This window comes from Pristis pectinata, chromosome 40 (genome assembly GCF_009764475.1).
Source record: "Pristis pectinata isolate sPriPec2 chromosome 40, sPriPec2.1.pri, whole genome shotgun sequence".
Taxonomy (NCBI): Eukaryota; Metazoa; Chordata; class Chondrichthyes; order Rhinopristiformes; family Pristidae; genus Pristis; species Pristis pectinata.
Window position 1 is genome coordinate 3030326 of NC_067443.1, and position 17023 is coordinate 3047348.

Consider the following 17023-nt stretch of genomic DNA (forward strand, 5'->3'; position numbering starts at 1 on the left):
GGTCGGGATCAAACCCGGGTCTCTGGAGCCATGAGGCAGCAGCTCTACCCGCTGCGCCACTATCACAGCACATCAGCTGTAGGATAAAACTAACCTGTTTAACACCGATCTTTGACAACAGGAACTAAAGACGTGGGAGCTCTCTCAAGGATATTGTAATCAGATGCTGAAGGTGGATGTTACCCTGTTTACCGCTGAAGCAAAGATTATTCATTCTGCAGTAGAAACCTCAATGCTAGTGGTTTACTGCCTGCCACACAACATTGGAAAGGCTATTAGCCTTGGACTGCATGTGGTGGCAGTGTGAGCAGGCGTGTCAGTGTGGGAATCCAGTGCACTAAAACCACACAGCAGAGACAATATGGTCTTCATTCCACAGATGCGCAGTAGACAGCATTCTGACTGGCTGCATCGCGGCCCGGTGTGGGAACTCCCAACGCACAGGAACGCGAGAGCGGTGGGGCTCAGCCAGTTCCACCGCGGGTACAGCTCTCCCCCACCACTGTGGGCATCTACAAGAGGCGAGGTCTCAGGAAGGCGGCCACCATCATCCTGAGCTGCTCCTGCACTGGTGTCGTTATGTTTATTTCAAAGTCAAAGTTGAATTTATTGTCAGATGCACAAGTCCAGGTGCGCACAGGTGCAATGAAAAACTTACTTGCAGCAGCATCAAAGGCACAGGGCATCAGATAAGCAACATTCACATGAAAAACTTCAATTAAACATAGCTTTTACAAGAAAGAACAGAATTAGAATAAAAAACAGTCCATTGTAGTGGAAAGTGGTCCCAGTGTTGCTGTACTGAGGCAGTGATTAGGGTTGTGCCGGTCAGTTCAAGAACCGAATGGTTGAAGGGAAGTCACTGTTCCTGAACCTGGTGGTGTGGGGACTTCAGGCTTCTGTACCTCCTGCCCGACAGGAGCTGCGAGAAGACGGCACAGCCCGGACGGTGGGGGGTCTTTGATGATGGTCATTGCCTTCTTGAGGCAGCGTCTCCTGTAGATACTCCCGATGGTGGGGGGGGATGTGCCCGTGATGTATTGGGGCTGAGTCCACTACTCTCTGCGGCTTCTTGCGTTCCTGTGCATTCGAATTGCCGTCCCAGACCCTGATGCAACCAGTCAGGATATCTTCAACAGTACGTCTGTAGAAGTTTGTTAGTGTTCGGTGACACAGTGGGTAGAGCTGCTGCCTCACTGCTCCAGTGACCCAGGTTCGATCCTGACCTCTGGCGCTGTGTGTGTGTGTGTGTGTGTGTGTGTGTGTGTTTGTGGAGTTTGTACATTCTCATGTTATGGCAATTAACTCTCCCCTTGCCCTCCTCTGTTCCCAGGAAAACAACCCCAGCGCTCCAGTTTTTTCCTCTGAGCTACTATTTTCCAGTCTTGGCAAAATCCTGGTAAAAATCCCCTTTCTTGTGTAATCACATCTTTCCTGTAAAGCAGAACTCAAAATTCCCAGAATTTTTTGTAAATTAACCAACACTCAAGGTCAAGTCCAAAGAACTCCAAGTTATTCAGTAAAAAAAAGTGGTTTACTAACACTGAAATTAAGAAGGAAATCTTATTAAAAACCCATACGCTATCTCTAAAATCAAAGAAATAGAACATAGAACGTTACAGCACAGTACATGTTGTGCTGACATTTTATCCTGCTCTGAAGTCAATCTAACCCTTCCCTCCCACATAGCCCTCCATTTCTCTATCATTCATGTGTCTATCTCAAAGTCTCTTAAATGTCCCTAATGTATCTGCCCCCACAACCTCTGCCGGCAGTGCGTTCCACGCACCCACCACTCTCTGTGTAAAAAACATCCCCCTTATACCTTCCTCCAATCACCTTAAAATTGTGTCCCCTCGTGTTAGCCATTGTCGCCCTGGGAAAAAATCTCTGGCTGTCCACTCGATCTATGCCTCTTATCATCTTGTACACCTCTATCAAGTCACCTCTCACCCTCCATAGAGGATCTTCAATAGAAAACACATCAGAATCAGGTTTATTATCACTGACAATATGACGTGGAATGTGTTGTTTTGCGGCAGCAGCACAGTGCAAAGGCATAACATATTACAGCGCCAGCGATCGGGGTTCGATTCCCGCCACTGTCTGTAAGGAGTTTGTACGTTCTCCCTGTATCTGCGTGGGTTTCCTCCGGGTGCTCCGGTTTCCTCCACATTGCAAGGACGTACGGGTAGGTTAATTCGGTTTAAAATGGGCGGCACGGACTCGTTGGGCCGGAAGGGCCTGTTACCACGCTGTAAATAAAATTTTAAAAGAAATAACTATAAATTACAAAAATAGTGCAAAAAAAAACAATAATGAGGGAGTGTTCATGGGTTCATGGACCGTTCAGAAATCTGACGGCGGAGGGGAAGAAGCTGTTCCTGAATCGTTGAGTGCGGGTCTTCAGGCTCCTGTACCTCCTCCCCGATGGTAGTAACAAGAAGAGGGCATGTCCCGGGTGGCGAGGATCCTCAGTGACGGATGCCGCCTTCTTGAGGCATCGCCTCTTGAAGATGTCCTCGATGACGGGGAGGGTTGCGCCCGTGATGCAGCTGGCTGAGTCTACAACCCTCTGCGGTCCTGCGCGTTGGAGCCTCCGTATCTCAACTTGAGGTACCTCTTGCAATTGCCCAGCCTTCTTCCAAATTGGCCCCCAGTCGAGTCTCCAAACCGAATGCAACGTCTAAGCATTGCAGAAACTGTAATCACTGGGTGGGCACAGTGACAGAATAAAAAATGCCGTTGTAAATATCAAACAGCATGAAGATTAATTCAAGCAAACTGCTATTTATGTTAATCTGAGCAGGCGCCATACGCTGAGAGGAAATTACAACCGAGGCAATGATTGTTAATTAAATGGCGATTTGAGCAAACTCCCTCTTTCAGTGGAGACGTTGTGGGACTTGTCTGTCCTCAGAGGTCATGTAAAGTATGCCGGGGAAGTAGTGGCAAGAGGAATGGTGGAGAGGTTGTGGTTGTGGGTGCAGCACAGAGGAAAGCAGGCAGGAGGTCAGAGTGTCAGTCATGCTTCAACAGGTTGTGCTCCGAGACAGCACAATCAAAGACCCCTCTCACTCCGGACATTCACTCTATTCCCCGCCTAAAATCAGGCAGAAGACACGTAAGTTGGAAAACACACACCACCAGGCTCGAGGTGCAGCAGTTCGAATGCGCAGGAATGTAAGAAGCTGCAGAGAGTCGCGGACTCAGCCCAACACATCACGGGCACCAAACCCTCCCCACCGTCGGGAGTATCTGCAGGAGGCGCTGCCTCAAGAAGGCAACGTCCGTCATCAAAGATCCCCCCACCATCCGGGCCGTGCCGTCTTCTCGCAGCTCCCGTCGGGCAGGAGGTACAGAAGCCTGAAGTCCCCACACCACCAGGTTCAGGAACAGCGACTTCCCTTCAACCATTCGGTTCTTGAACGGACCAGCACAACCTGAATCACTGCCCCAGTACAGAGACACTGGGACCGCTTTGATCACTTTGCACTAAAAAAGTATTTGTCTTCTTTTGTTCTCTAATGGTGTTCTTGTAAAAATTGTTTATAATTTATGTTTAATTTGTTTTCTTGTGAATGCTGCTTACATGATGCTCTGTGCCTGTGATGCTGCCGCAGGTAAGTAATTCATTGCACCCGTGCACACACGGACTTGTGCAGATGACAATAAACACGACTTTGACCTCTATCCTGCTATTATAAGACTCTTTAATGGACCTCTTATACCTTAAAGATAAACTCTTGACCGCAATCGACTTCACCATGTCACTTGCACCTTATTGTCTGCCTGCACTGCACTTTCTCTGTAACTGTAACACTTTATTCTGCATTCTGTTATTGCTTTTCCCTTGTACTACCTCAATGTACTGATGTGGTGAAATGATCTGTATGGATGGCATGCAAAGTAAAGTCTTTCGCTGTACCTCGGTACATGTGACAATAATAAACCAATTTACCAACTTCGAGGGTTAAAGTCCCACCGCAGGAGCATGGGCACCCACGATAATCCGTCACACCCGCTGCTGTACCAAGGAAGTGCAGCAGTGTCAGTGGTACATTTTTAGGAACTGACGCCCTGTAAAGGATCTCACAGCCGCTACAGTGAGCCAGTTTTTTTTTAAATTCTGAGCAAAAGCGAAAGGAATTTGTCACAAATATTTCATACTCAGTGAGTAATCAGGGCCTGCTGTTGGAAACAGAGTCGTTCGGGGATTTCAAGACGGATTTGGAGATGAATTTAAGCTGCCCAGCGGGTAGAGCCACTGCCTCACAGCTCCAGAGACTCGGGTTCAATCTCGGTGGGTTAATCGGCCGCTGTAAGTTGCCCCCCCCACCCCAGTGTGTGGGTGAGGGATAGAATCTGGGGGCAGTTGATGGGAATGTTGGGAAGAAAAAGGTCCAGGAAAAATTAGCAGGGGGAATGGGATGGCTCTGTGAGCTGGAATAGGTTTGATGAATCGTCTCCATTACATGTTTTAAGGAAATATAGAAAAGCTCATTTATATAGACCTGGAGGAGGAGTAACTGGGGAATGGGATGGAGAGAATGGCTCTACTTGGAGCTGCCATGGATGGGTCTCAACCTGAAATATAGACAGTCCATTTCCCTTGGCAAATCCTGGGCCCCACACATTGATGCAATCACAAAGAAGGCATGCCTGCAGCTCAATTTCGTTAGGAGTTTGAGGAGATTCGGTATGTCACCAAAAGACTCTTACAAGTTTCTATAGATTTACAGTGGAGAGCATTCTGACCAGCTCCATCACTGCCTGGTATGGAGGCTCCAATGCGCAGGATCGCAAGAGGCTGCAGAGGGTTGTAGACTCAGCCAGCTCCATCACGGGCAAACCCTCCACGCCAGTGAGGACATCTTCAAGAGGCGGTGCCTCAAGAAGGTAGCATCCATCACTGAGGACTCTCACCACCCAGGACATGCCCTCCTCGTTACTACCATCGGGATGTACAGGAGCCTGAAGACCCACACTCAGCACTTCAGGAATAGCTTCTTCCCCTCCGCCATCAGATTTCTGAATGGTCCATGAACCATGAGGTTGTATAAGACATTGACAAGGCCAAATTTGGAGTATTGTGTGCAGTTCTGGTCACCTAACTTTCGGAAGGATATCAGTGAGATTGAAAGAGTGCAGAGGAGATTTACTAGAATGTTGCCGGGTCTTCAGGAGTTGAGCTACAGGGAAAGATTGAACAGGTTAGGACTTTATTGCTTGGAGCGTAGAAGAATGAGGGGAGATTTGATAGAGGTTTACAAAATTATGAGGGGTATAGACAGAGTTAATGCGAGTAGGCTCTTTCCACCTAGATTAGGAGTGATCAGTACGAGAGGACATGGCTTTAGGGTGAAAGGGGAAAGGTTTAGGGGGAACTTCTTCACTCATAGAGTGGTGGGAGTGTGAAACGAGATGCCATCTGATGTGGTAAATGCAGGCTCACTTTTAAGTTTTAAGAATAGATTGGATAGATCCATGGACGGGAGCGGTCTGGAGGGTCATGGACTGGGTGCAGGTCAGTGGGACTAGCAGAATAAAGTTTCGGCACAGACTAGAAGGGCCGAATGGCCTGTTTTCTGTGCTGTAGTGTTCTATGGTTCTGTACCTCAGTATTCCTTTTTTTGCACTATTTATTGATTTTGTTATTTGTAGTGATGTTATGTCTTTGCACTGTACTGCTGCCACAAAACAACAAATTTCACGCCATCCAAGTCAGTGATCATAAACCTGATTCTGCTGATAATGGGATCTTGCTGTGCACAGACTGCCTGCCACCTTCCCCCACATTAAAGTCGAGAGCAAACCTCAGTTAAGTGACTTCATTGGACATCAGGACTCGCTGCCATCCCGGGAAACCACGGGAGAAACTCGGCTTCTTTTCCCTGAAACTTTCTGGAAAACTTCTTCAAAAGTTTCTCCAAACTTTAGAGGCAAAACTTCCTCTGACCAATGGGAGGGCAGAGTAATGGTCAGCTGATCCCCGGCCACTGACCAATGAGGGAGCGAGGAGGAACCACCCATTGACCAATGAGGGAGAGAGGAGGGTCCATTCATTGGCCAATGACGTTTCTCCACGATCCTTTGAGTTCAAAATAAAGCGCGGGAACGTGTTGGAGTTAACCAATCAGAAGTAAGAGAATGAGACCAGCTGTTTGATTGGCTGGTGACACTGAGTGCCCTCCAATGGCAGAGCAGCTGACAGGAGGGAGAACAGAGGAGGGGACTTGCTTATAACGACACAACAGTCTGGCCATTCGGCCCATCAGGACCATTCCCCCCACTCATGACAGTCACCTGACAGAAACTTGTGATTTACAGCTGTTGGAACCAATGAAAGCGACGGACCAATGGGAGCGAGCGTATCTATGGGCATCCAGGCCAATAGGAGTCGCGGCCTGAGCAACGGATAGAGGCGGACCAATTGGAGGGGAGGTACAACCAGCGGACCAATGGGAATGGTCGGGCTCTGGCGGGAAGCCGGCAGGCCACGGGGAGAGGACAGGTCAGCTGACCATGGTTGGCCAATGGATGTGTGAGAGCGCTCAACCGTCTGGGCTACAGGCGGGCCAATGGGAATGGGAGGAGGGTGGGTCCACACGGCGGGAGGGGCAGTGAACCAATGGGAATGGGCAGCGGGTATGTCAGCTGACGGGACGCCGGCCAATGGCTGTGTGGGAGTGCTCAACCGTCTGTGCTACTGGCGGGCCAATGGGAATGGGAGGAGGGCGGGTCCACACGATGGAGGGATCGGCGAACCAATGGGAACGGGCTGCGGGTAAGTCAGCTGACGGGACGCCGGCCAATGAGGAAAGAGCGCGCCTGTTTGGAAGCGCCGGCGCCGAGGCTGAGCGGGCGGCTGTTGGCGGCGATGGATCGCAGTGAGATTTACTACTCGGACCGATACAACGACGGCGAGTTCGAGTACCGGTGAGAGTGCCGCAGTGCGTGGGACCCCGGCTTGGCTGGGCGCTCCCCGCCTTTCCCTCATCCGCCCGTCATCCAGGTCCTTCACCCTCCCGGCGGCTCAATTGTGGGACCCACCCTCCCGGCGGCTCAATTGTGGGACCCACCCTCCCGGCACACTGGGTCCACTTCCGGTCCCGCACCGGAAGCCAAGTAGCTGGATAGAGCGTTTTCTGGGGCACGTTGGTTTCTGGGTGAAATGTCAGCCATTTTGCTCTTTTTCCCTCCACGTCAATGGTATGTTTTGAGGTTTGCTCGTTCTGGGGATCACCTATTTCCTGGCTTCTTTACCCCACTCTCCAATTTGCTAAGTTGGTATTGGTTTATTATTGTCACTTGTACCGAGGTACAGTGAAAGACTTGCCTTGCACACCGATCGTACAGGTCAATTCATTACACAGTGCAGTTACATTGGGTTAGTACAGGGTGCATTGAGGTAGTACAGGTAAAAACAATAACAGTACAGAGTAAAGTGTCACAGCTACAGAGGAGGTGCAGTGCAATAAGGTGCAAGGTCAGACCCTCCTTGGAGCACTGTGCTCAGTTCTGGTCACCTCACTACAGGAAGGATGTGGAAGCCATAGAGAGGGTGCAGAGGAGATTTACAAAGGATGCTTCCTGGATTGGGGAGCATGCCTTATGAAAACAGGTTGAGGGAACTCGGCCTTTTCTCCTTGGAGTGACGGAGGATGAGGGGGGACCTGATAGAGGTGTATAAGATGATGAGAGGTATTGATCGTGTGGATAGTCAGAGGCTTTTCCCGGGGCTGAAATGGTGGCCACAAGAGGACGCAGGTTTAAGGTGCTGGGGAGTAGGTGCAGAGGAGATGTCAGGAGAGTGGTGAGTGCGTGGAATGGGCTGCTGGCAACGGTGGTGGAGGTGGATATGATAGGGTCTTTTAAGAGACTGTTGGATAGGTACATGGAGCTGAGAAAAATAGAGGGCTATGGGTAAGCCTAGTAATTTCTAAGGTAGGGACATGTTCGGCACAGCTTTGTGGGCCGAAGGGCCTGAATTGTGCTGTAGGTTTTCTATGTTCTATGTCGCAACAAGGTCGATCGTGAGGTCAGAGTCCATCTGTTAGGCTGCTGATTGTCTTGTTTGCTCTGGGCTGGGGAAGCAGTGTGCTTAGGTTGCTAATCTTTAATTCGTTCTGAAAAATATGCATTCACAAGACAAAGGAGCAGAAGTAGGCCTTTTGGCCCATCGAGTCTGCTCCGCCACTTCACCACTTCTCCCATCTAGCCCCAATTCCTGGCCTTTTTACCCTGACTAATTAGATACCTATCAATCTCCTTAAACGCCCCCAATGATCGGGCCTCCACAGTTGTATGTGGCAATGAATTCCATAAATCCACGACCCTCTGGCTAAAGAAATTTCTTCTCATCTCAGTTATAAGTGGGTAACCTCTAATTCTAAGACTGTGCCCTCTTGTCCTAGACTCACCCACCAAGGGAAATCATTCAGATGGTTTGGTTTAATGCAATAGAAATGCAGTGCTGGAAAATCTCAGCACCTGTGGGGAGAGAGTCAATATTTCAGGTTGGTGACCATTCGGGTGATCAGTCGATGGCCTGACGATTGATTGTTTTCCAAAAGATGCCGTGTGATCTGTGCATTTTCAATGTTTTTTTTTTGCATTTCCACTATGTGTAGATTTCCTTTTCGATATCTTGCAGTGTTATTGCCCACTCTACTGAGAATACAATAGTTATAATGTCACACAGCATGGAAACAGGACCTTTTGCCAATGAATCTGTGCTGGCCATGAAGCATCCCTCCACACCAATCCTATTTTGTTCTCCCTACCTTCCTATCAGTTGCCCCCAGATTCTACCCCTCACCCACACAGTGAGGGCCAATTAACCAACTGACCTGGACTTTAGAGATTTGGAAAGAAACAGAAACCCCTGGGGGGAGAAAGAATCCATGTGGTCCCAGGATGAATATGCAAACTCCACATGGTTTGCACCTAGGTTGCTGGTGCTGTGAAGCAGCTACAGCACTGTGCTGTCCACACAAGGTTCTTGCCATGGAGATTTTGGTAAAAATTCACCAAACTGGCCCCGTTGTCCCAGGAAACAATGTGTGAAGAGATATTGGGTCAATCGTGCTTGAATTCACGAGAGTTTAAAAGAGTGAGCAGGGCTCTCCTGGAAACTGACAAAATTCTAACAGGCAACGCAGGAGACTGCAAATGCTGGGATCTGGAGCAGCAAACAATCTGCTGGAGAAAATCAGCCGGTCGAGCAGCACTTGTGGGGGTGGAAGGAGTGGTTGACGTCTCAGGTCGAAACGATGAATCAGGTCAAACCCACTGATTCCCTGGAGCAGATCGTTTGTTACTCAACATCTAACCTGTCCAGTCCTGTTAGAATTCGGGAAGGATTTGAATGCAAAATCCGCTTATACGGCACTGCAGGAAGGCTGATATGCCGCTATTGCCTGAGGCATTAAATTGAGGTCCCACGTGGCCTCTTAAGGACGTAAAATACCCCCTGGCTGGACATAGTGCTTCAGATTAACAACATTGCTTCTGCAGCCTTGTCATGCTTAGATTTGGCTGTTGTTTGGTATTTGTATATTGTGTCATTTCTGTACAGATAAAGAATTGAAAGGCTATACAGAAGTTCAGCCGTGCAATAGAACCCCTGCTTTGAATATCATGTGAAGTTTTGACTGAAAGAATTATGAGCTAAATTGTACATTTGGGTGCTGGGGGGGGGGGGGGGCGGGCGGAGGAATAAACTTCTTCATGAGTGGATGATTTGGAATTGTTCCCCTTTTGCAGTGCACTGTTCATAACAAGTTCGGTTATCTGAATGAATGCAAGGATTGTAATGAGGTCCCATAGCCACTCTTCTACCTCCTCTATATTCTTTTTGAAGTTTAGAAGAATTGTAGGGGGTGAGATTCTTAATGAAACATAAGTTCCAGAAAGGACATGACCAGGTAGATGTTTCCACTTGTGGGAGAGGAGAGTCTCAATTCCACCATTATAAGACTATTGAATGCTCCACTAGTACGAAAAGATGGACTCTTGACCTCACGATCTATCTCGTCATGACCTTGCACCTTATTGTCTGCCTGCACTGCATGTTCTTTGTAGCTGTGACACTTTATTCAGCACTCTGTTATTGTTTTCCCATGTACTACCTCAATGCACCGTTGTAATGAATTGATCTGCATGCAAGACAAGTTTTTCACTGTACCTCTATGTGTGACAATAATAAACCAATTTAGTTACAAGATTCAGGTGGCCATTTAACGCTGAGGTGTGTGGGGTTGTGGATCACTGTGAGCATTCAGTGATGAAGTGGATAAACATTTGAAAGATCAGGGGACTGAGGGCGATGGGAAACTGTCACAGAAGAGGAGACGAGGGCTGTGGCAGATCAGTCGTGAGGGTCTGAGTGGTCTACCATTTTCTTGTGGATTGCACCTTCCTGATCTGAATTGGAAACCTTGAATGGTGAGACCTTCCTGTCAAAGTAAACGGTTTGCACCTTCCAGTTTTGACACGATGTCTCCACCCAAGACCATGGTTTGTATTCTGTGCAGCCTGAGGTATGGTGGTTGTATCAAAGCTTCCTGCCAGGCCCCTACACGACTGTTTCCAGTGTTAGGATGGTGATCCTCTTATAATGTGTAGTCTTGGGCAATGCCTACACTATCCAGAGCCTTTATCCTGGGGGGAGCCAGAGATGCGGCTCTACAAAACTCTGGTTAGACTACACTTGGAGTACTGTGTCCAGTTCTGGTCACCTCATTATAGGAAGTCTATGGAAGCGTTGGAGAGGGTGCAGAGGAGATTTACCAGGATGCCTCCTGGATTGGAGAGGATGTCTTCTGAGGGTAGATTGAGTGAGCTAGTGCAGGCATGGTAGTGTAGCAGTTAGCGTAACGCTTTACAGTGCCATTTGACCTGGGTTAATTTCTGGCTGCTGTCTGTAAGGAGTTTGTATGTTCTCCCCGTGTCTGCATGGGTTTCCTCCAGGTGCTCTGGTTTCCTCCCACATTCCAAAGACGTACGGGTTAGGAAGTTGTGGGCATGCTATGTTGGCACTGGAAGTGTGGCGACGCTTGGCTGCCCCCAGAACACTCTACACAAAATGTGCATTTCACTGTGTTTTGATGTACATGTGACCAATAAAGATCTTTACTCTTTGGAGAGGAGGATGAGAGGAGACATGATATTAAGATATCATGTACAAAATATTAAGAGGAATAGGTAGAGTGGACAGCCAGCACCTCTTTCCCAGGGCACCAATGCTCAATAGTAGAGGACATGGTTTTATAGTAATGGGTGGGAAGTTCAAGGGAGATAGCAGAGGGAGATTTTTCACCCAGAGAACGGTTGGGGCATGGAATGCGCTGCGTGGGGCGGTGGTGGAAGCAGGTACATTGGTCAAATTCAAGAGATTGCTAGATAAGCATATGGAGGAATTTAAAATAGGGGGATATGTGGGAGGAAGGGGTTAGATAGTCTTAGGTGAGGTTTAAAGGTCGGCACAACATTGTGGGCTGAAGGGCCTGTATTGTTCTGTACTGTTCTATGATTGAGTGGGAAATCAGATCTCTCATTGGCTTGGATCCACACGGAGTGCTTTCCCCCGTTGCGGTTCGTCCAGTGTTGTCCTTCAAGCGGCCACCTTTGCCTGGCGATGAGTGACGAGGCTGTCCTTCTCTCCCCAGCCATGTCATGCTGCCGAAGAAGATCGCCAAGATGGTGCCAAAGTCCCACCTCATGTCGGAGACGGAGTGGAGGAACCTGGGCGTTCAGCAGAGCCCGGGCTGGATACACTACATGATCCACGAGCCAGGTAACGGCCACTCGTGGACTGGGCGCCCACCCTGACTGTTAACCATCCCTTTGCAGGGTCCTCAGCACCTGAGAAGGGTTCCACCTCTTAAACCCCTACCGCCATTACACAAGACACAGGGGGAGCGTATAATCTCCACACAGACCAGCTCAGGAGGTCAGGATCGAACCCGGGTCTCTTGAAGCTGTGAGGCAGCGGCTCTACCCACTGCCACTGGGCTGCCCTGTAACATCCCTTGCTATATCAAAATGGTAATCGGGTTTGGATCAATGATGGTGAGGCGTGACCACGTGATCTCTGGGCTGCGCGTGGCCCCCTCACTGCTCCTCCCCTTTTGTTCTCTCCCCTCCCCCCTCCCCACCCCACCACCTCTCCCCAATATCTCCCGCCCCTCCTCGCTCAGAGCCGGATTTGCACAGTGCCTCCATCTGTGTTGCCCCCTCCTGCTCCGTGTGTAAATGACCGTTCTCTCTTTTTTCCCCCCCCAGAGCCTCACATCTTGCTGTTCAGGAGGCCACTGCCAAAGAAGGAGCTGGAAGGAATCTGACCCACCCAACCACACCACCCACCACCCCACCGCCCCCTCCACCCCCACTCCCCTCCCTCTCCACCCACCCAACACCCTTGGGCAGCAGCACCAAACATCCCTCTCCTGAAGCCGCCGACCCGCTGCCTGCAACCACCGCCGACCGCCAGACCTTTGTTGCCTCGTAAACTCAGAAGCATTGTGGGGGAATCCGGGATAATCGAAGCTGCTTTTTCTCTCTCGTCTACTCCATCAGAAGAACTGTTCGGTCGGTTAGTCCTCGAGGCCGACCAATCCAGCAGGCGTTGGGATCGTTCCGTCTCTGGGCACAGGAATCTTGCAGGTTGCAGATTGAACCAGGCGTCGCTCATGGCTGAATGGTTTGTAGGCAGGCTACTGGTTGTAGTTTGGTGGGAGAGGGGGAGAGCGCTGTTATCATCGACACACAACCCATTGTATTCCATCGGTTTCTCCCTATTTTCACCCAGTCCTGAACTTGTTCAAGATTCTCCCACATCCACTCTATCGTGTCCTTTCAGGATTATATCACGAGGATCCCCCACCCCGCTCATTCTTCACTAGTTCTAAAACAATGTAGATCTCGGTGAAGAGGTTGGGATAGCGGCCGTCAACTGTCGGGGCCTCGTTTCAGCCCTTGCGCTTTTGACACTGATCGTGGGGCTTCTCTGAGCCCATTTTCCCCCCACCCCCAATGAGTTTGGACGCGTGAAACGCAAGGTGAAAATACTCCTGGACGGAAACACTCAGCAGGTCGAGCAGCATCCGTGGAGCTAGAACTGGTTCCTGCTCCGGGCTGGTGACCCTCCTGACGGGAGTGTGGAGGGGAATGTGATGGGTTTGAACGGAAGGGAAAAGGGGACTTGAGACTGGGTCGGGGGTGGAAGGAGAGAATCAACCAAGCATTAACTCTGCTTCTCACTCTGCGGCTGCTGCCCGACCTCCTGAGTGTTTCTGTCGCCTTGGGTTCCCAGCATCTGCCGCGTGTTGCTTCCCTGCTGAGAGGAGGTCTGTGGGGGGGTGGGGGGAAAGGGGGGAGAACTGGCGCAGCACTGCTCACTGGCTGTCCAAGCAAGCCGAGGCGGCGATCGTGTCCCTCAGACCTTGGGTCTGTGAGGCCGCAAAGCCAAGGGGGCTGCTCCTCCGGTATCACCAGCCGGAGGCCACTGGGGTGCAGGACAGTGTCGGGGCTGGCGGATCATCCTCGCAGACCACTTCTCGCAGAGGTCATGTCGGTGTGGCGCAGAGAAGGTGGCGAGTGCAGCCCACCCAGGTCGAGAGGTGCCAGTATGGATCTGTTCAACTTGGAAGAGGAACGGCACCTCTCACCTCCCTCCTGGTGGGAGGTGTGAGGAGAAGGGGAGAAGACGATCGGGCAGGTGAGGTGGGAGGAGTTAGCAGCAGATGCGTTCTGTGCGGGTTTTATTGAAGGCGTGGTTTGTGTGCGAGGCCCCTTCCTCCCGCAGCTGGAACCCTCAGCAGGGGCCCCGCCGTGTCAACCTTCCCATACCCGGGAGCCGGCAGGAGCGGCTGTCCTGTCTACTGGCGGCTCATTGACAAGGAGGCAGAGCGAGCGGGAAGCGAAGGCTGAGTGTTTAAAAGCCAGGCAGAGGAATTCCCTGAGTCGCATCCAAACAACCTGCAGACTTGCTGTTCTATTGCCCCTCTACGAAACTCAGCGCGGGCTGCTTACCCCCGCGTTCCCAGAGCAGCTCGCTACCCTGCTGGACCGTTGCTTGAAATCTAAGCACTGCTGTAACGTGGCTGTGCGGCAGGCCACCTTCTGCTGCAGCTCCCCTGTGGTCTATTTCACCAAATATTGCTGGGTGTCAGCAGTTACGTTGTGTCGGGCTTCGAGTGGAGGTGCAGGTCTTGTCGCGTCTCGTTGGCAAACAGTGATGCACAGTTGTCTGCCTTGTGCATAGTGGAATGCTCCAAACTCAGACTCGAGTATCTGCAGCTTGTTCCTGCACATCTGTAATGTAAACCTTTCTAGCATCTTTATTACTGTCTGTATTTGTTTTTTAATACACTTCTTAATATTATCCATAATGTGTGTATAATATCTCTGGGTGTGTGATCATCAGTATAGATCTCTACACAGGTTTCACTTGGACTACAGACTCCATCCTCCCTGAGAGAGGTCCCTCTACACAACTGACCCTGGGATGAGGTTAAGGGGTGACATTCTGGGCAGTACAGTAGTGCAGTGGTTAGTGCTGCCGCTGCTGGTCTTCACAGATCCAGGTTTGATCCCGATCTCCGGTGCTGTCTCTGTCCGCATTTGTGTGTGTGGAGTTTGCACGTTCTCCCTGTGACCCCGTGGGTTTCCCCCGGGTACTCCGGTTCCCTCCCACATCCCGACGATGTGCGGGGTCGGTGGGATAATTGCCCTCCCCCCGTGTGTGGGTGAGGGGTAGAATCTTGGGGGAGATGATGGGGATGTGGGGAGAACAGGTTGCAGGGGAGTGTGTGTGGAATGATACTGAGGGAAATGCACTGAGTGCTCCCACAGACTCTCCACCAATGTCTACAGAAGAATGTGGCAAATAGAGTTTTTAAACAATTATTTTGAATCGGTCTTCATGGGAAAACGGTAAAGTCATCCCAATAATAGGTAATGGAGGGTGTTACAGTGACATAGCTAGTGGACGCACCGTGTGACCGGTTGAGAAACCCGGGTTCGATCCTGACCTCCGGTGCTGTCTGTGTGGAGTTTGTATGTTCTCCTGGTGAATGTGTGGGTTTCCCGTCTGCTCCGGATTCCTCCCAACGGCCTGCGGGTAATTGGCTGCTGTAAGCTGCTCCCCAGTGTGTGTGTGTGTGTGTGTGGGGGTGAGGGGTCAAATCTGGGGAATGGGAAAGTGGGGAGTATAAAATGGGATTACTGTAAATGGGTGCTTTGTGATCATCATGGACTCGCTGGGCTGAAGGGCCATGCTGTGTGACTGGACAATCTTATAAGAATCTCTGTCACTAGAACCAAAGTCAGCCAACCAATGGGGCCAAAGACTGACAGGTCCCCTGGACCTGATTACCTGCATCCTAGGGCCTTAAACCAAGTGCCTGCAGAGGTAATGGATGTACTTGGTTGTAATCTACCGAGGTTCCAAAAGGATTGGGAAAACTGCAACTGGAATGCCACTGTTCAAGGAAGCCGGGAGACAAAGCCTCAAACTTCAGGCCTAACGTCAGTTACTGGGGGTAGTACTGGAACCCATTATTGAGGTAACAGAGTGAATAAAAAAAAAACCAGAAGTGTACTTGGACTTGCAGAAGGCATTGGATAAGGTGCCGTGCGAGAGGTTACTGCACAAAGGAGGAATACTGGGTTTTGGTGGGGGTGGAGTTGACCGACATCATTGATAAAGATATTTTAATGTTAAAGGCACCAAGCATATCCAACCAAATTTTTGGATGAGAAATGCAGATCTGGAAAAGATTCTTGGGGGACGTTCCCAGGGCTGGAGTTGTAAGGAGAGGCTGGACAGGCCGGGACTGTTTTCCCTGGAGCAGAGGAGGCTGAGGGGTGACCTTCTGGAGGTTTATAAAATCACGAGGGGCGTGGATAAGGCGGACGGTCAGTTTTCCCCCCCCCCCCCCCCCCGGGGAGGGGAGTCTAAAACTAGAGGGCATAGGGGAAAGATTTAAAGGGGAAAGTTTTCACCCAGAGGGTGGTCCGTATATGGAACGAGTTGCTAGAGGAAGTGGGTGAGGCAGGTACAGTAACATTTAACATACACTTGGACAGGTACATAGATAGGAATGGTTTAGAGGGATATGGGCCAAATGTGGGCAAATGGGATGACTTGGTCGGCATGGATGAGTTGGGCTGAAGAGCCTGCTTCTGTGCTCTACAACTATGACTCTGCACTCACAGCTTGCTAACCCAAGGAGCCTGCAAAGGGAACAGGCAAACTCCACACACGCAGAACCGGAGCTCAGGATTGAACCCAGGTCTCGAGCTGTGAGGTAGCAGCCCTACAAGTTGTGCCACTGTGCCATCCCTGATTTTTTTTTTAGAAAACAAAATGATGAGCCACCAAATGTGACAACGAGCCATCTTACAGTAACCTGCCCTGTAAATGGACTGAAAAATTCCGAATGTGGAGAATGTCGATTGGTGACCAGAAGTCGGTCTGGAGTGTTGGGAATCTCCGGAATTGATCTTGGCTACCCCACGGTATGGGATCGCCAAGGACAATTCCAGACTTCTTTCTCCTCCCGCCCCAACAGAGACCCATCCATGAGATCCTTTAACAAGGGAAGCAGACCCCTGGCTCCTGCCCATCACCTTCCAAGGCACAGGAATCACCATGATAAGATTTCTTTATTAGACAGATGTACATCGCAACACACAGTGAAATGCATCTTTTTTTGCGTAGTGTTCTGGGGGCAGCCAGCAAGTGTCGCCACACTTCCGGCGCCAACATAGCACACCCACAACTTCCTAACCCGTACGTCTTTGGAATGTGGGAGGAAACCGGAGCACCCGGAGGAAACCCACGCAGACACGAGGAGAACGTACAAACTCTTTACAGACAGTGGTCAGAATTGAACCTGGGTTGCTGGCGCTGTAATAGTGTTGTGCTAACCATCGAGAAATTTGTTTTGCGGCAGCAGTACAGTGCAAAGACATAAAAATTACTGTAAGTTACAAAAATAAGTAAATAGTGCAA

The 17023-nt window shown here is 50.2% G+C and overlaps 2 protein-coding genes across 2 annotated transcripts in view; one reads left to right on the forward strand and one right to left on the reverse strand.

Moving 5' to 3' along the window:
• Positions 1 to 5953, reverse strand: part of shc1 (SHC (Src homology 2 domain containing) transforming protein 1) — a 132934-nt gene extending 126981 nt beyond the window's left edge. The window contains exon 1 of the mRNA XM_052045876.1: positions 5817 to 5953. The gene's annotated coding sequence lies outside the window, so the exon portion shown is untranslated. The remainder of the gene's footprint in view (positions 1 to 5816) is intronic.
• Positions 5954 to 6815: 862 nt separating this feature from the next.
• Positions 6816 to 14348, forward strand: LOC127587536 (cyclin-dependent kinases regulatory subunit 1-like). The gene is made up of 3 exons (XM_052045937.1): positions 6816 to 6939; positions 11673 to 11800; positions 12289 to 14348. The coding sequence occupies exons 1-3, from the start codon at positions 6881 to 6883 to the stop codon at positions 12345 to 12347; spliced, it is 246 nt and encodes an 81-aa protein (XP_051901897.1). The 5' UTR covers positions 6816 to 6880; the 3' UTR covers positions 12348 to 14348.
• Positions 14349 to 17023: the final 2675 nt, after the last annotated feature.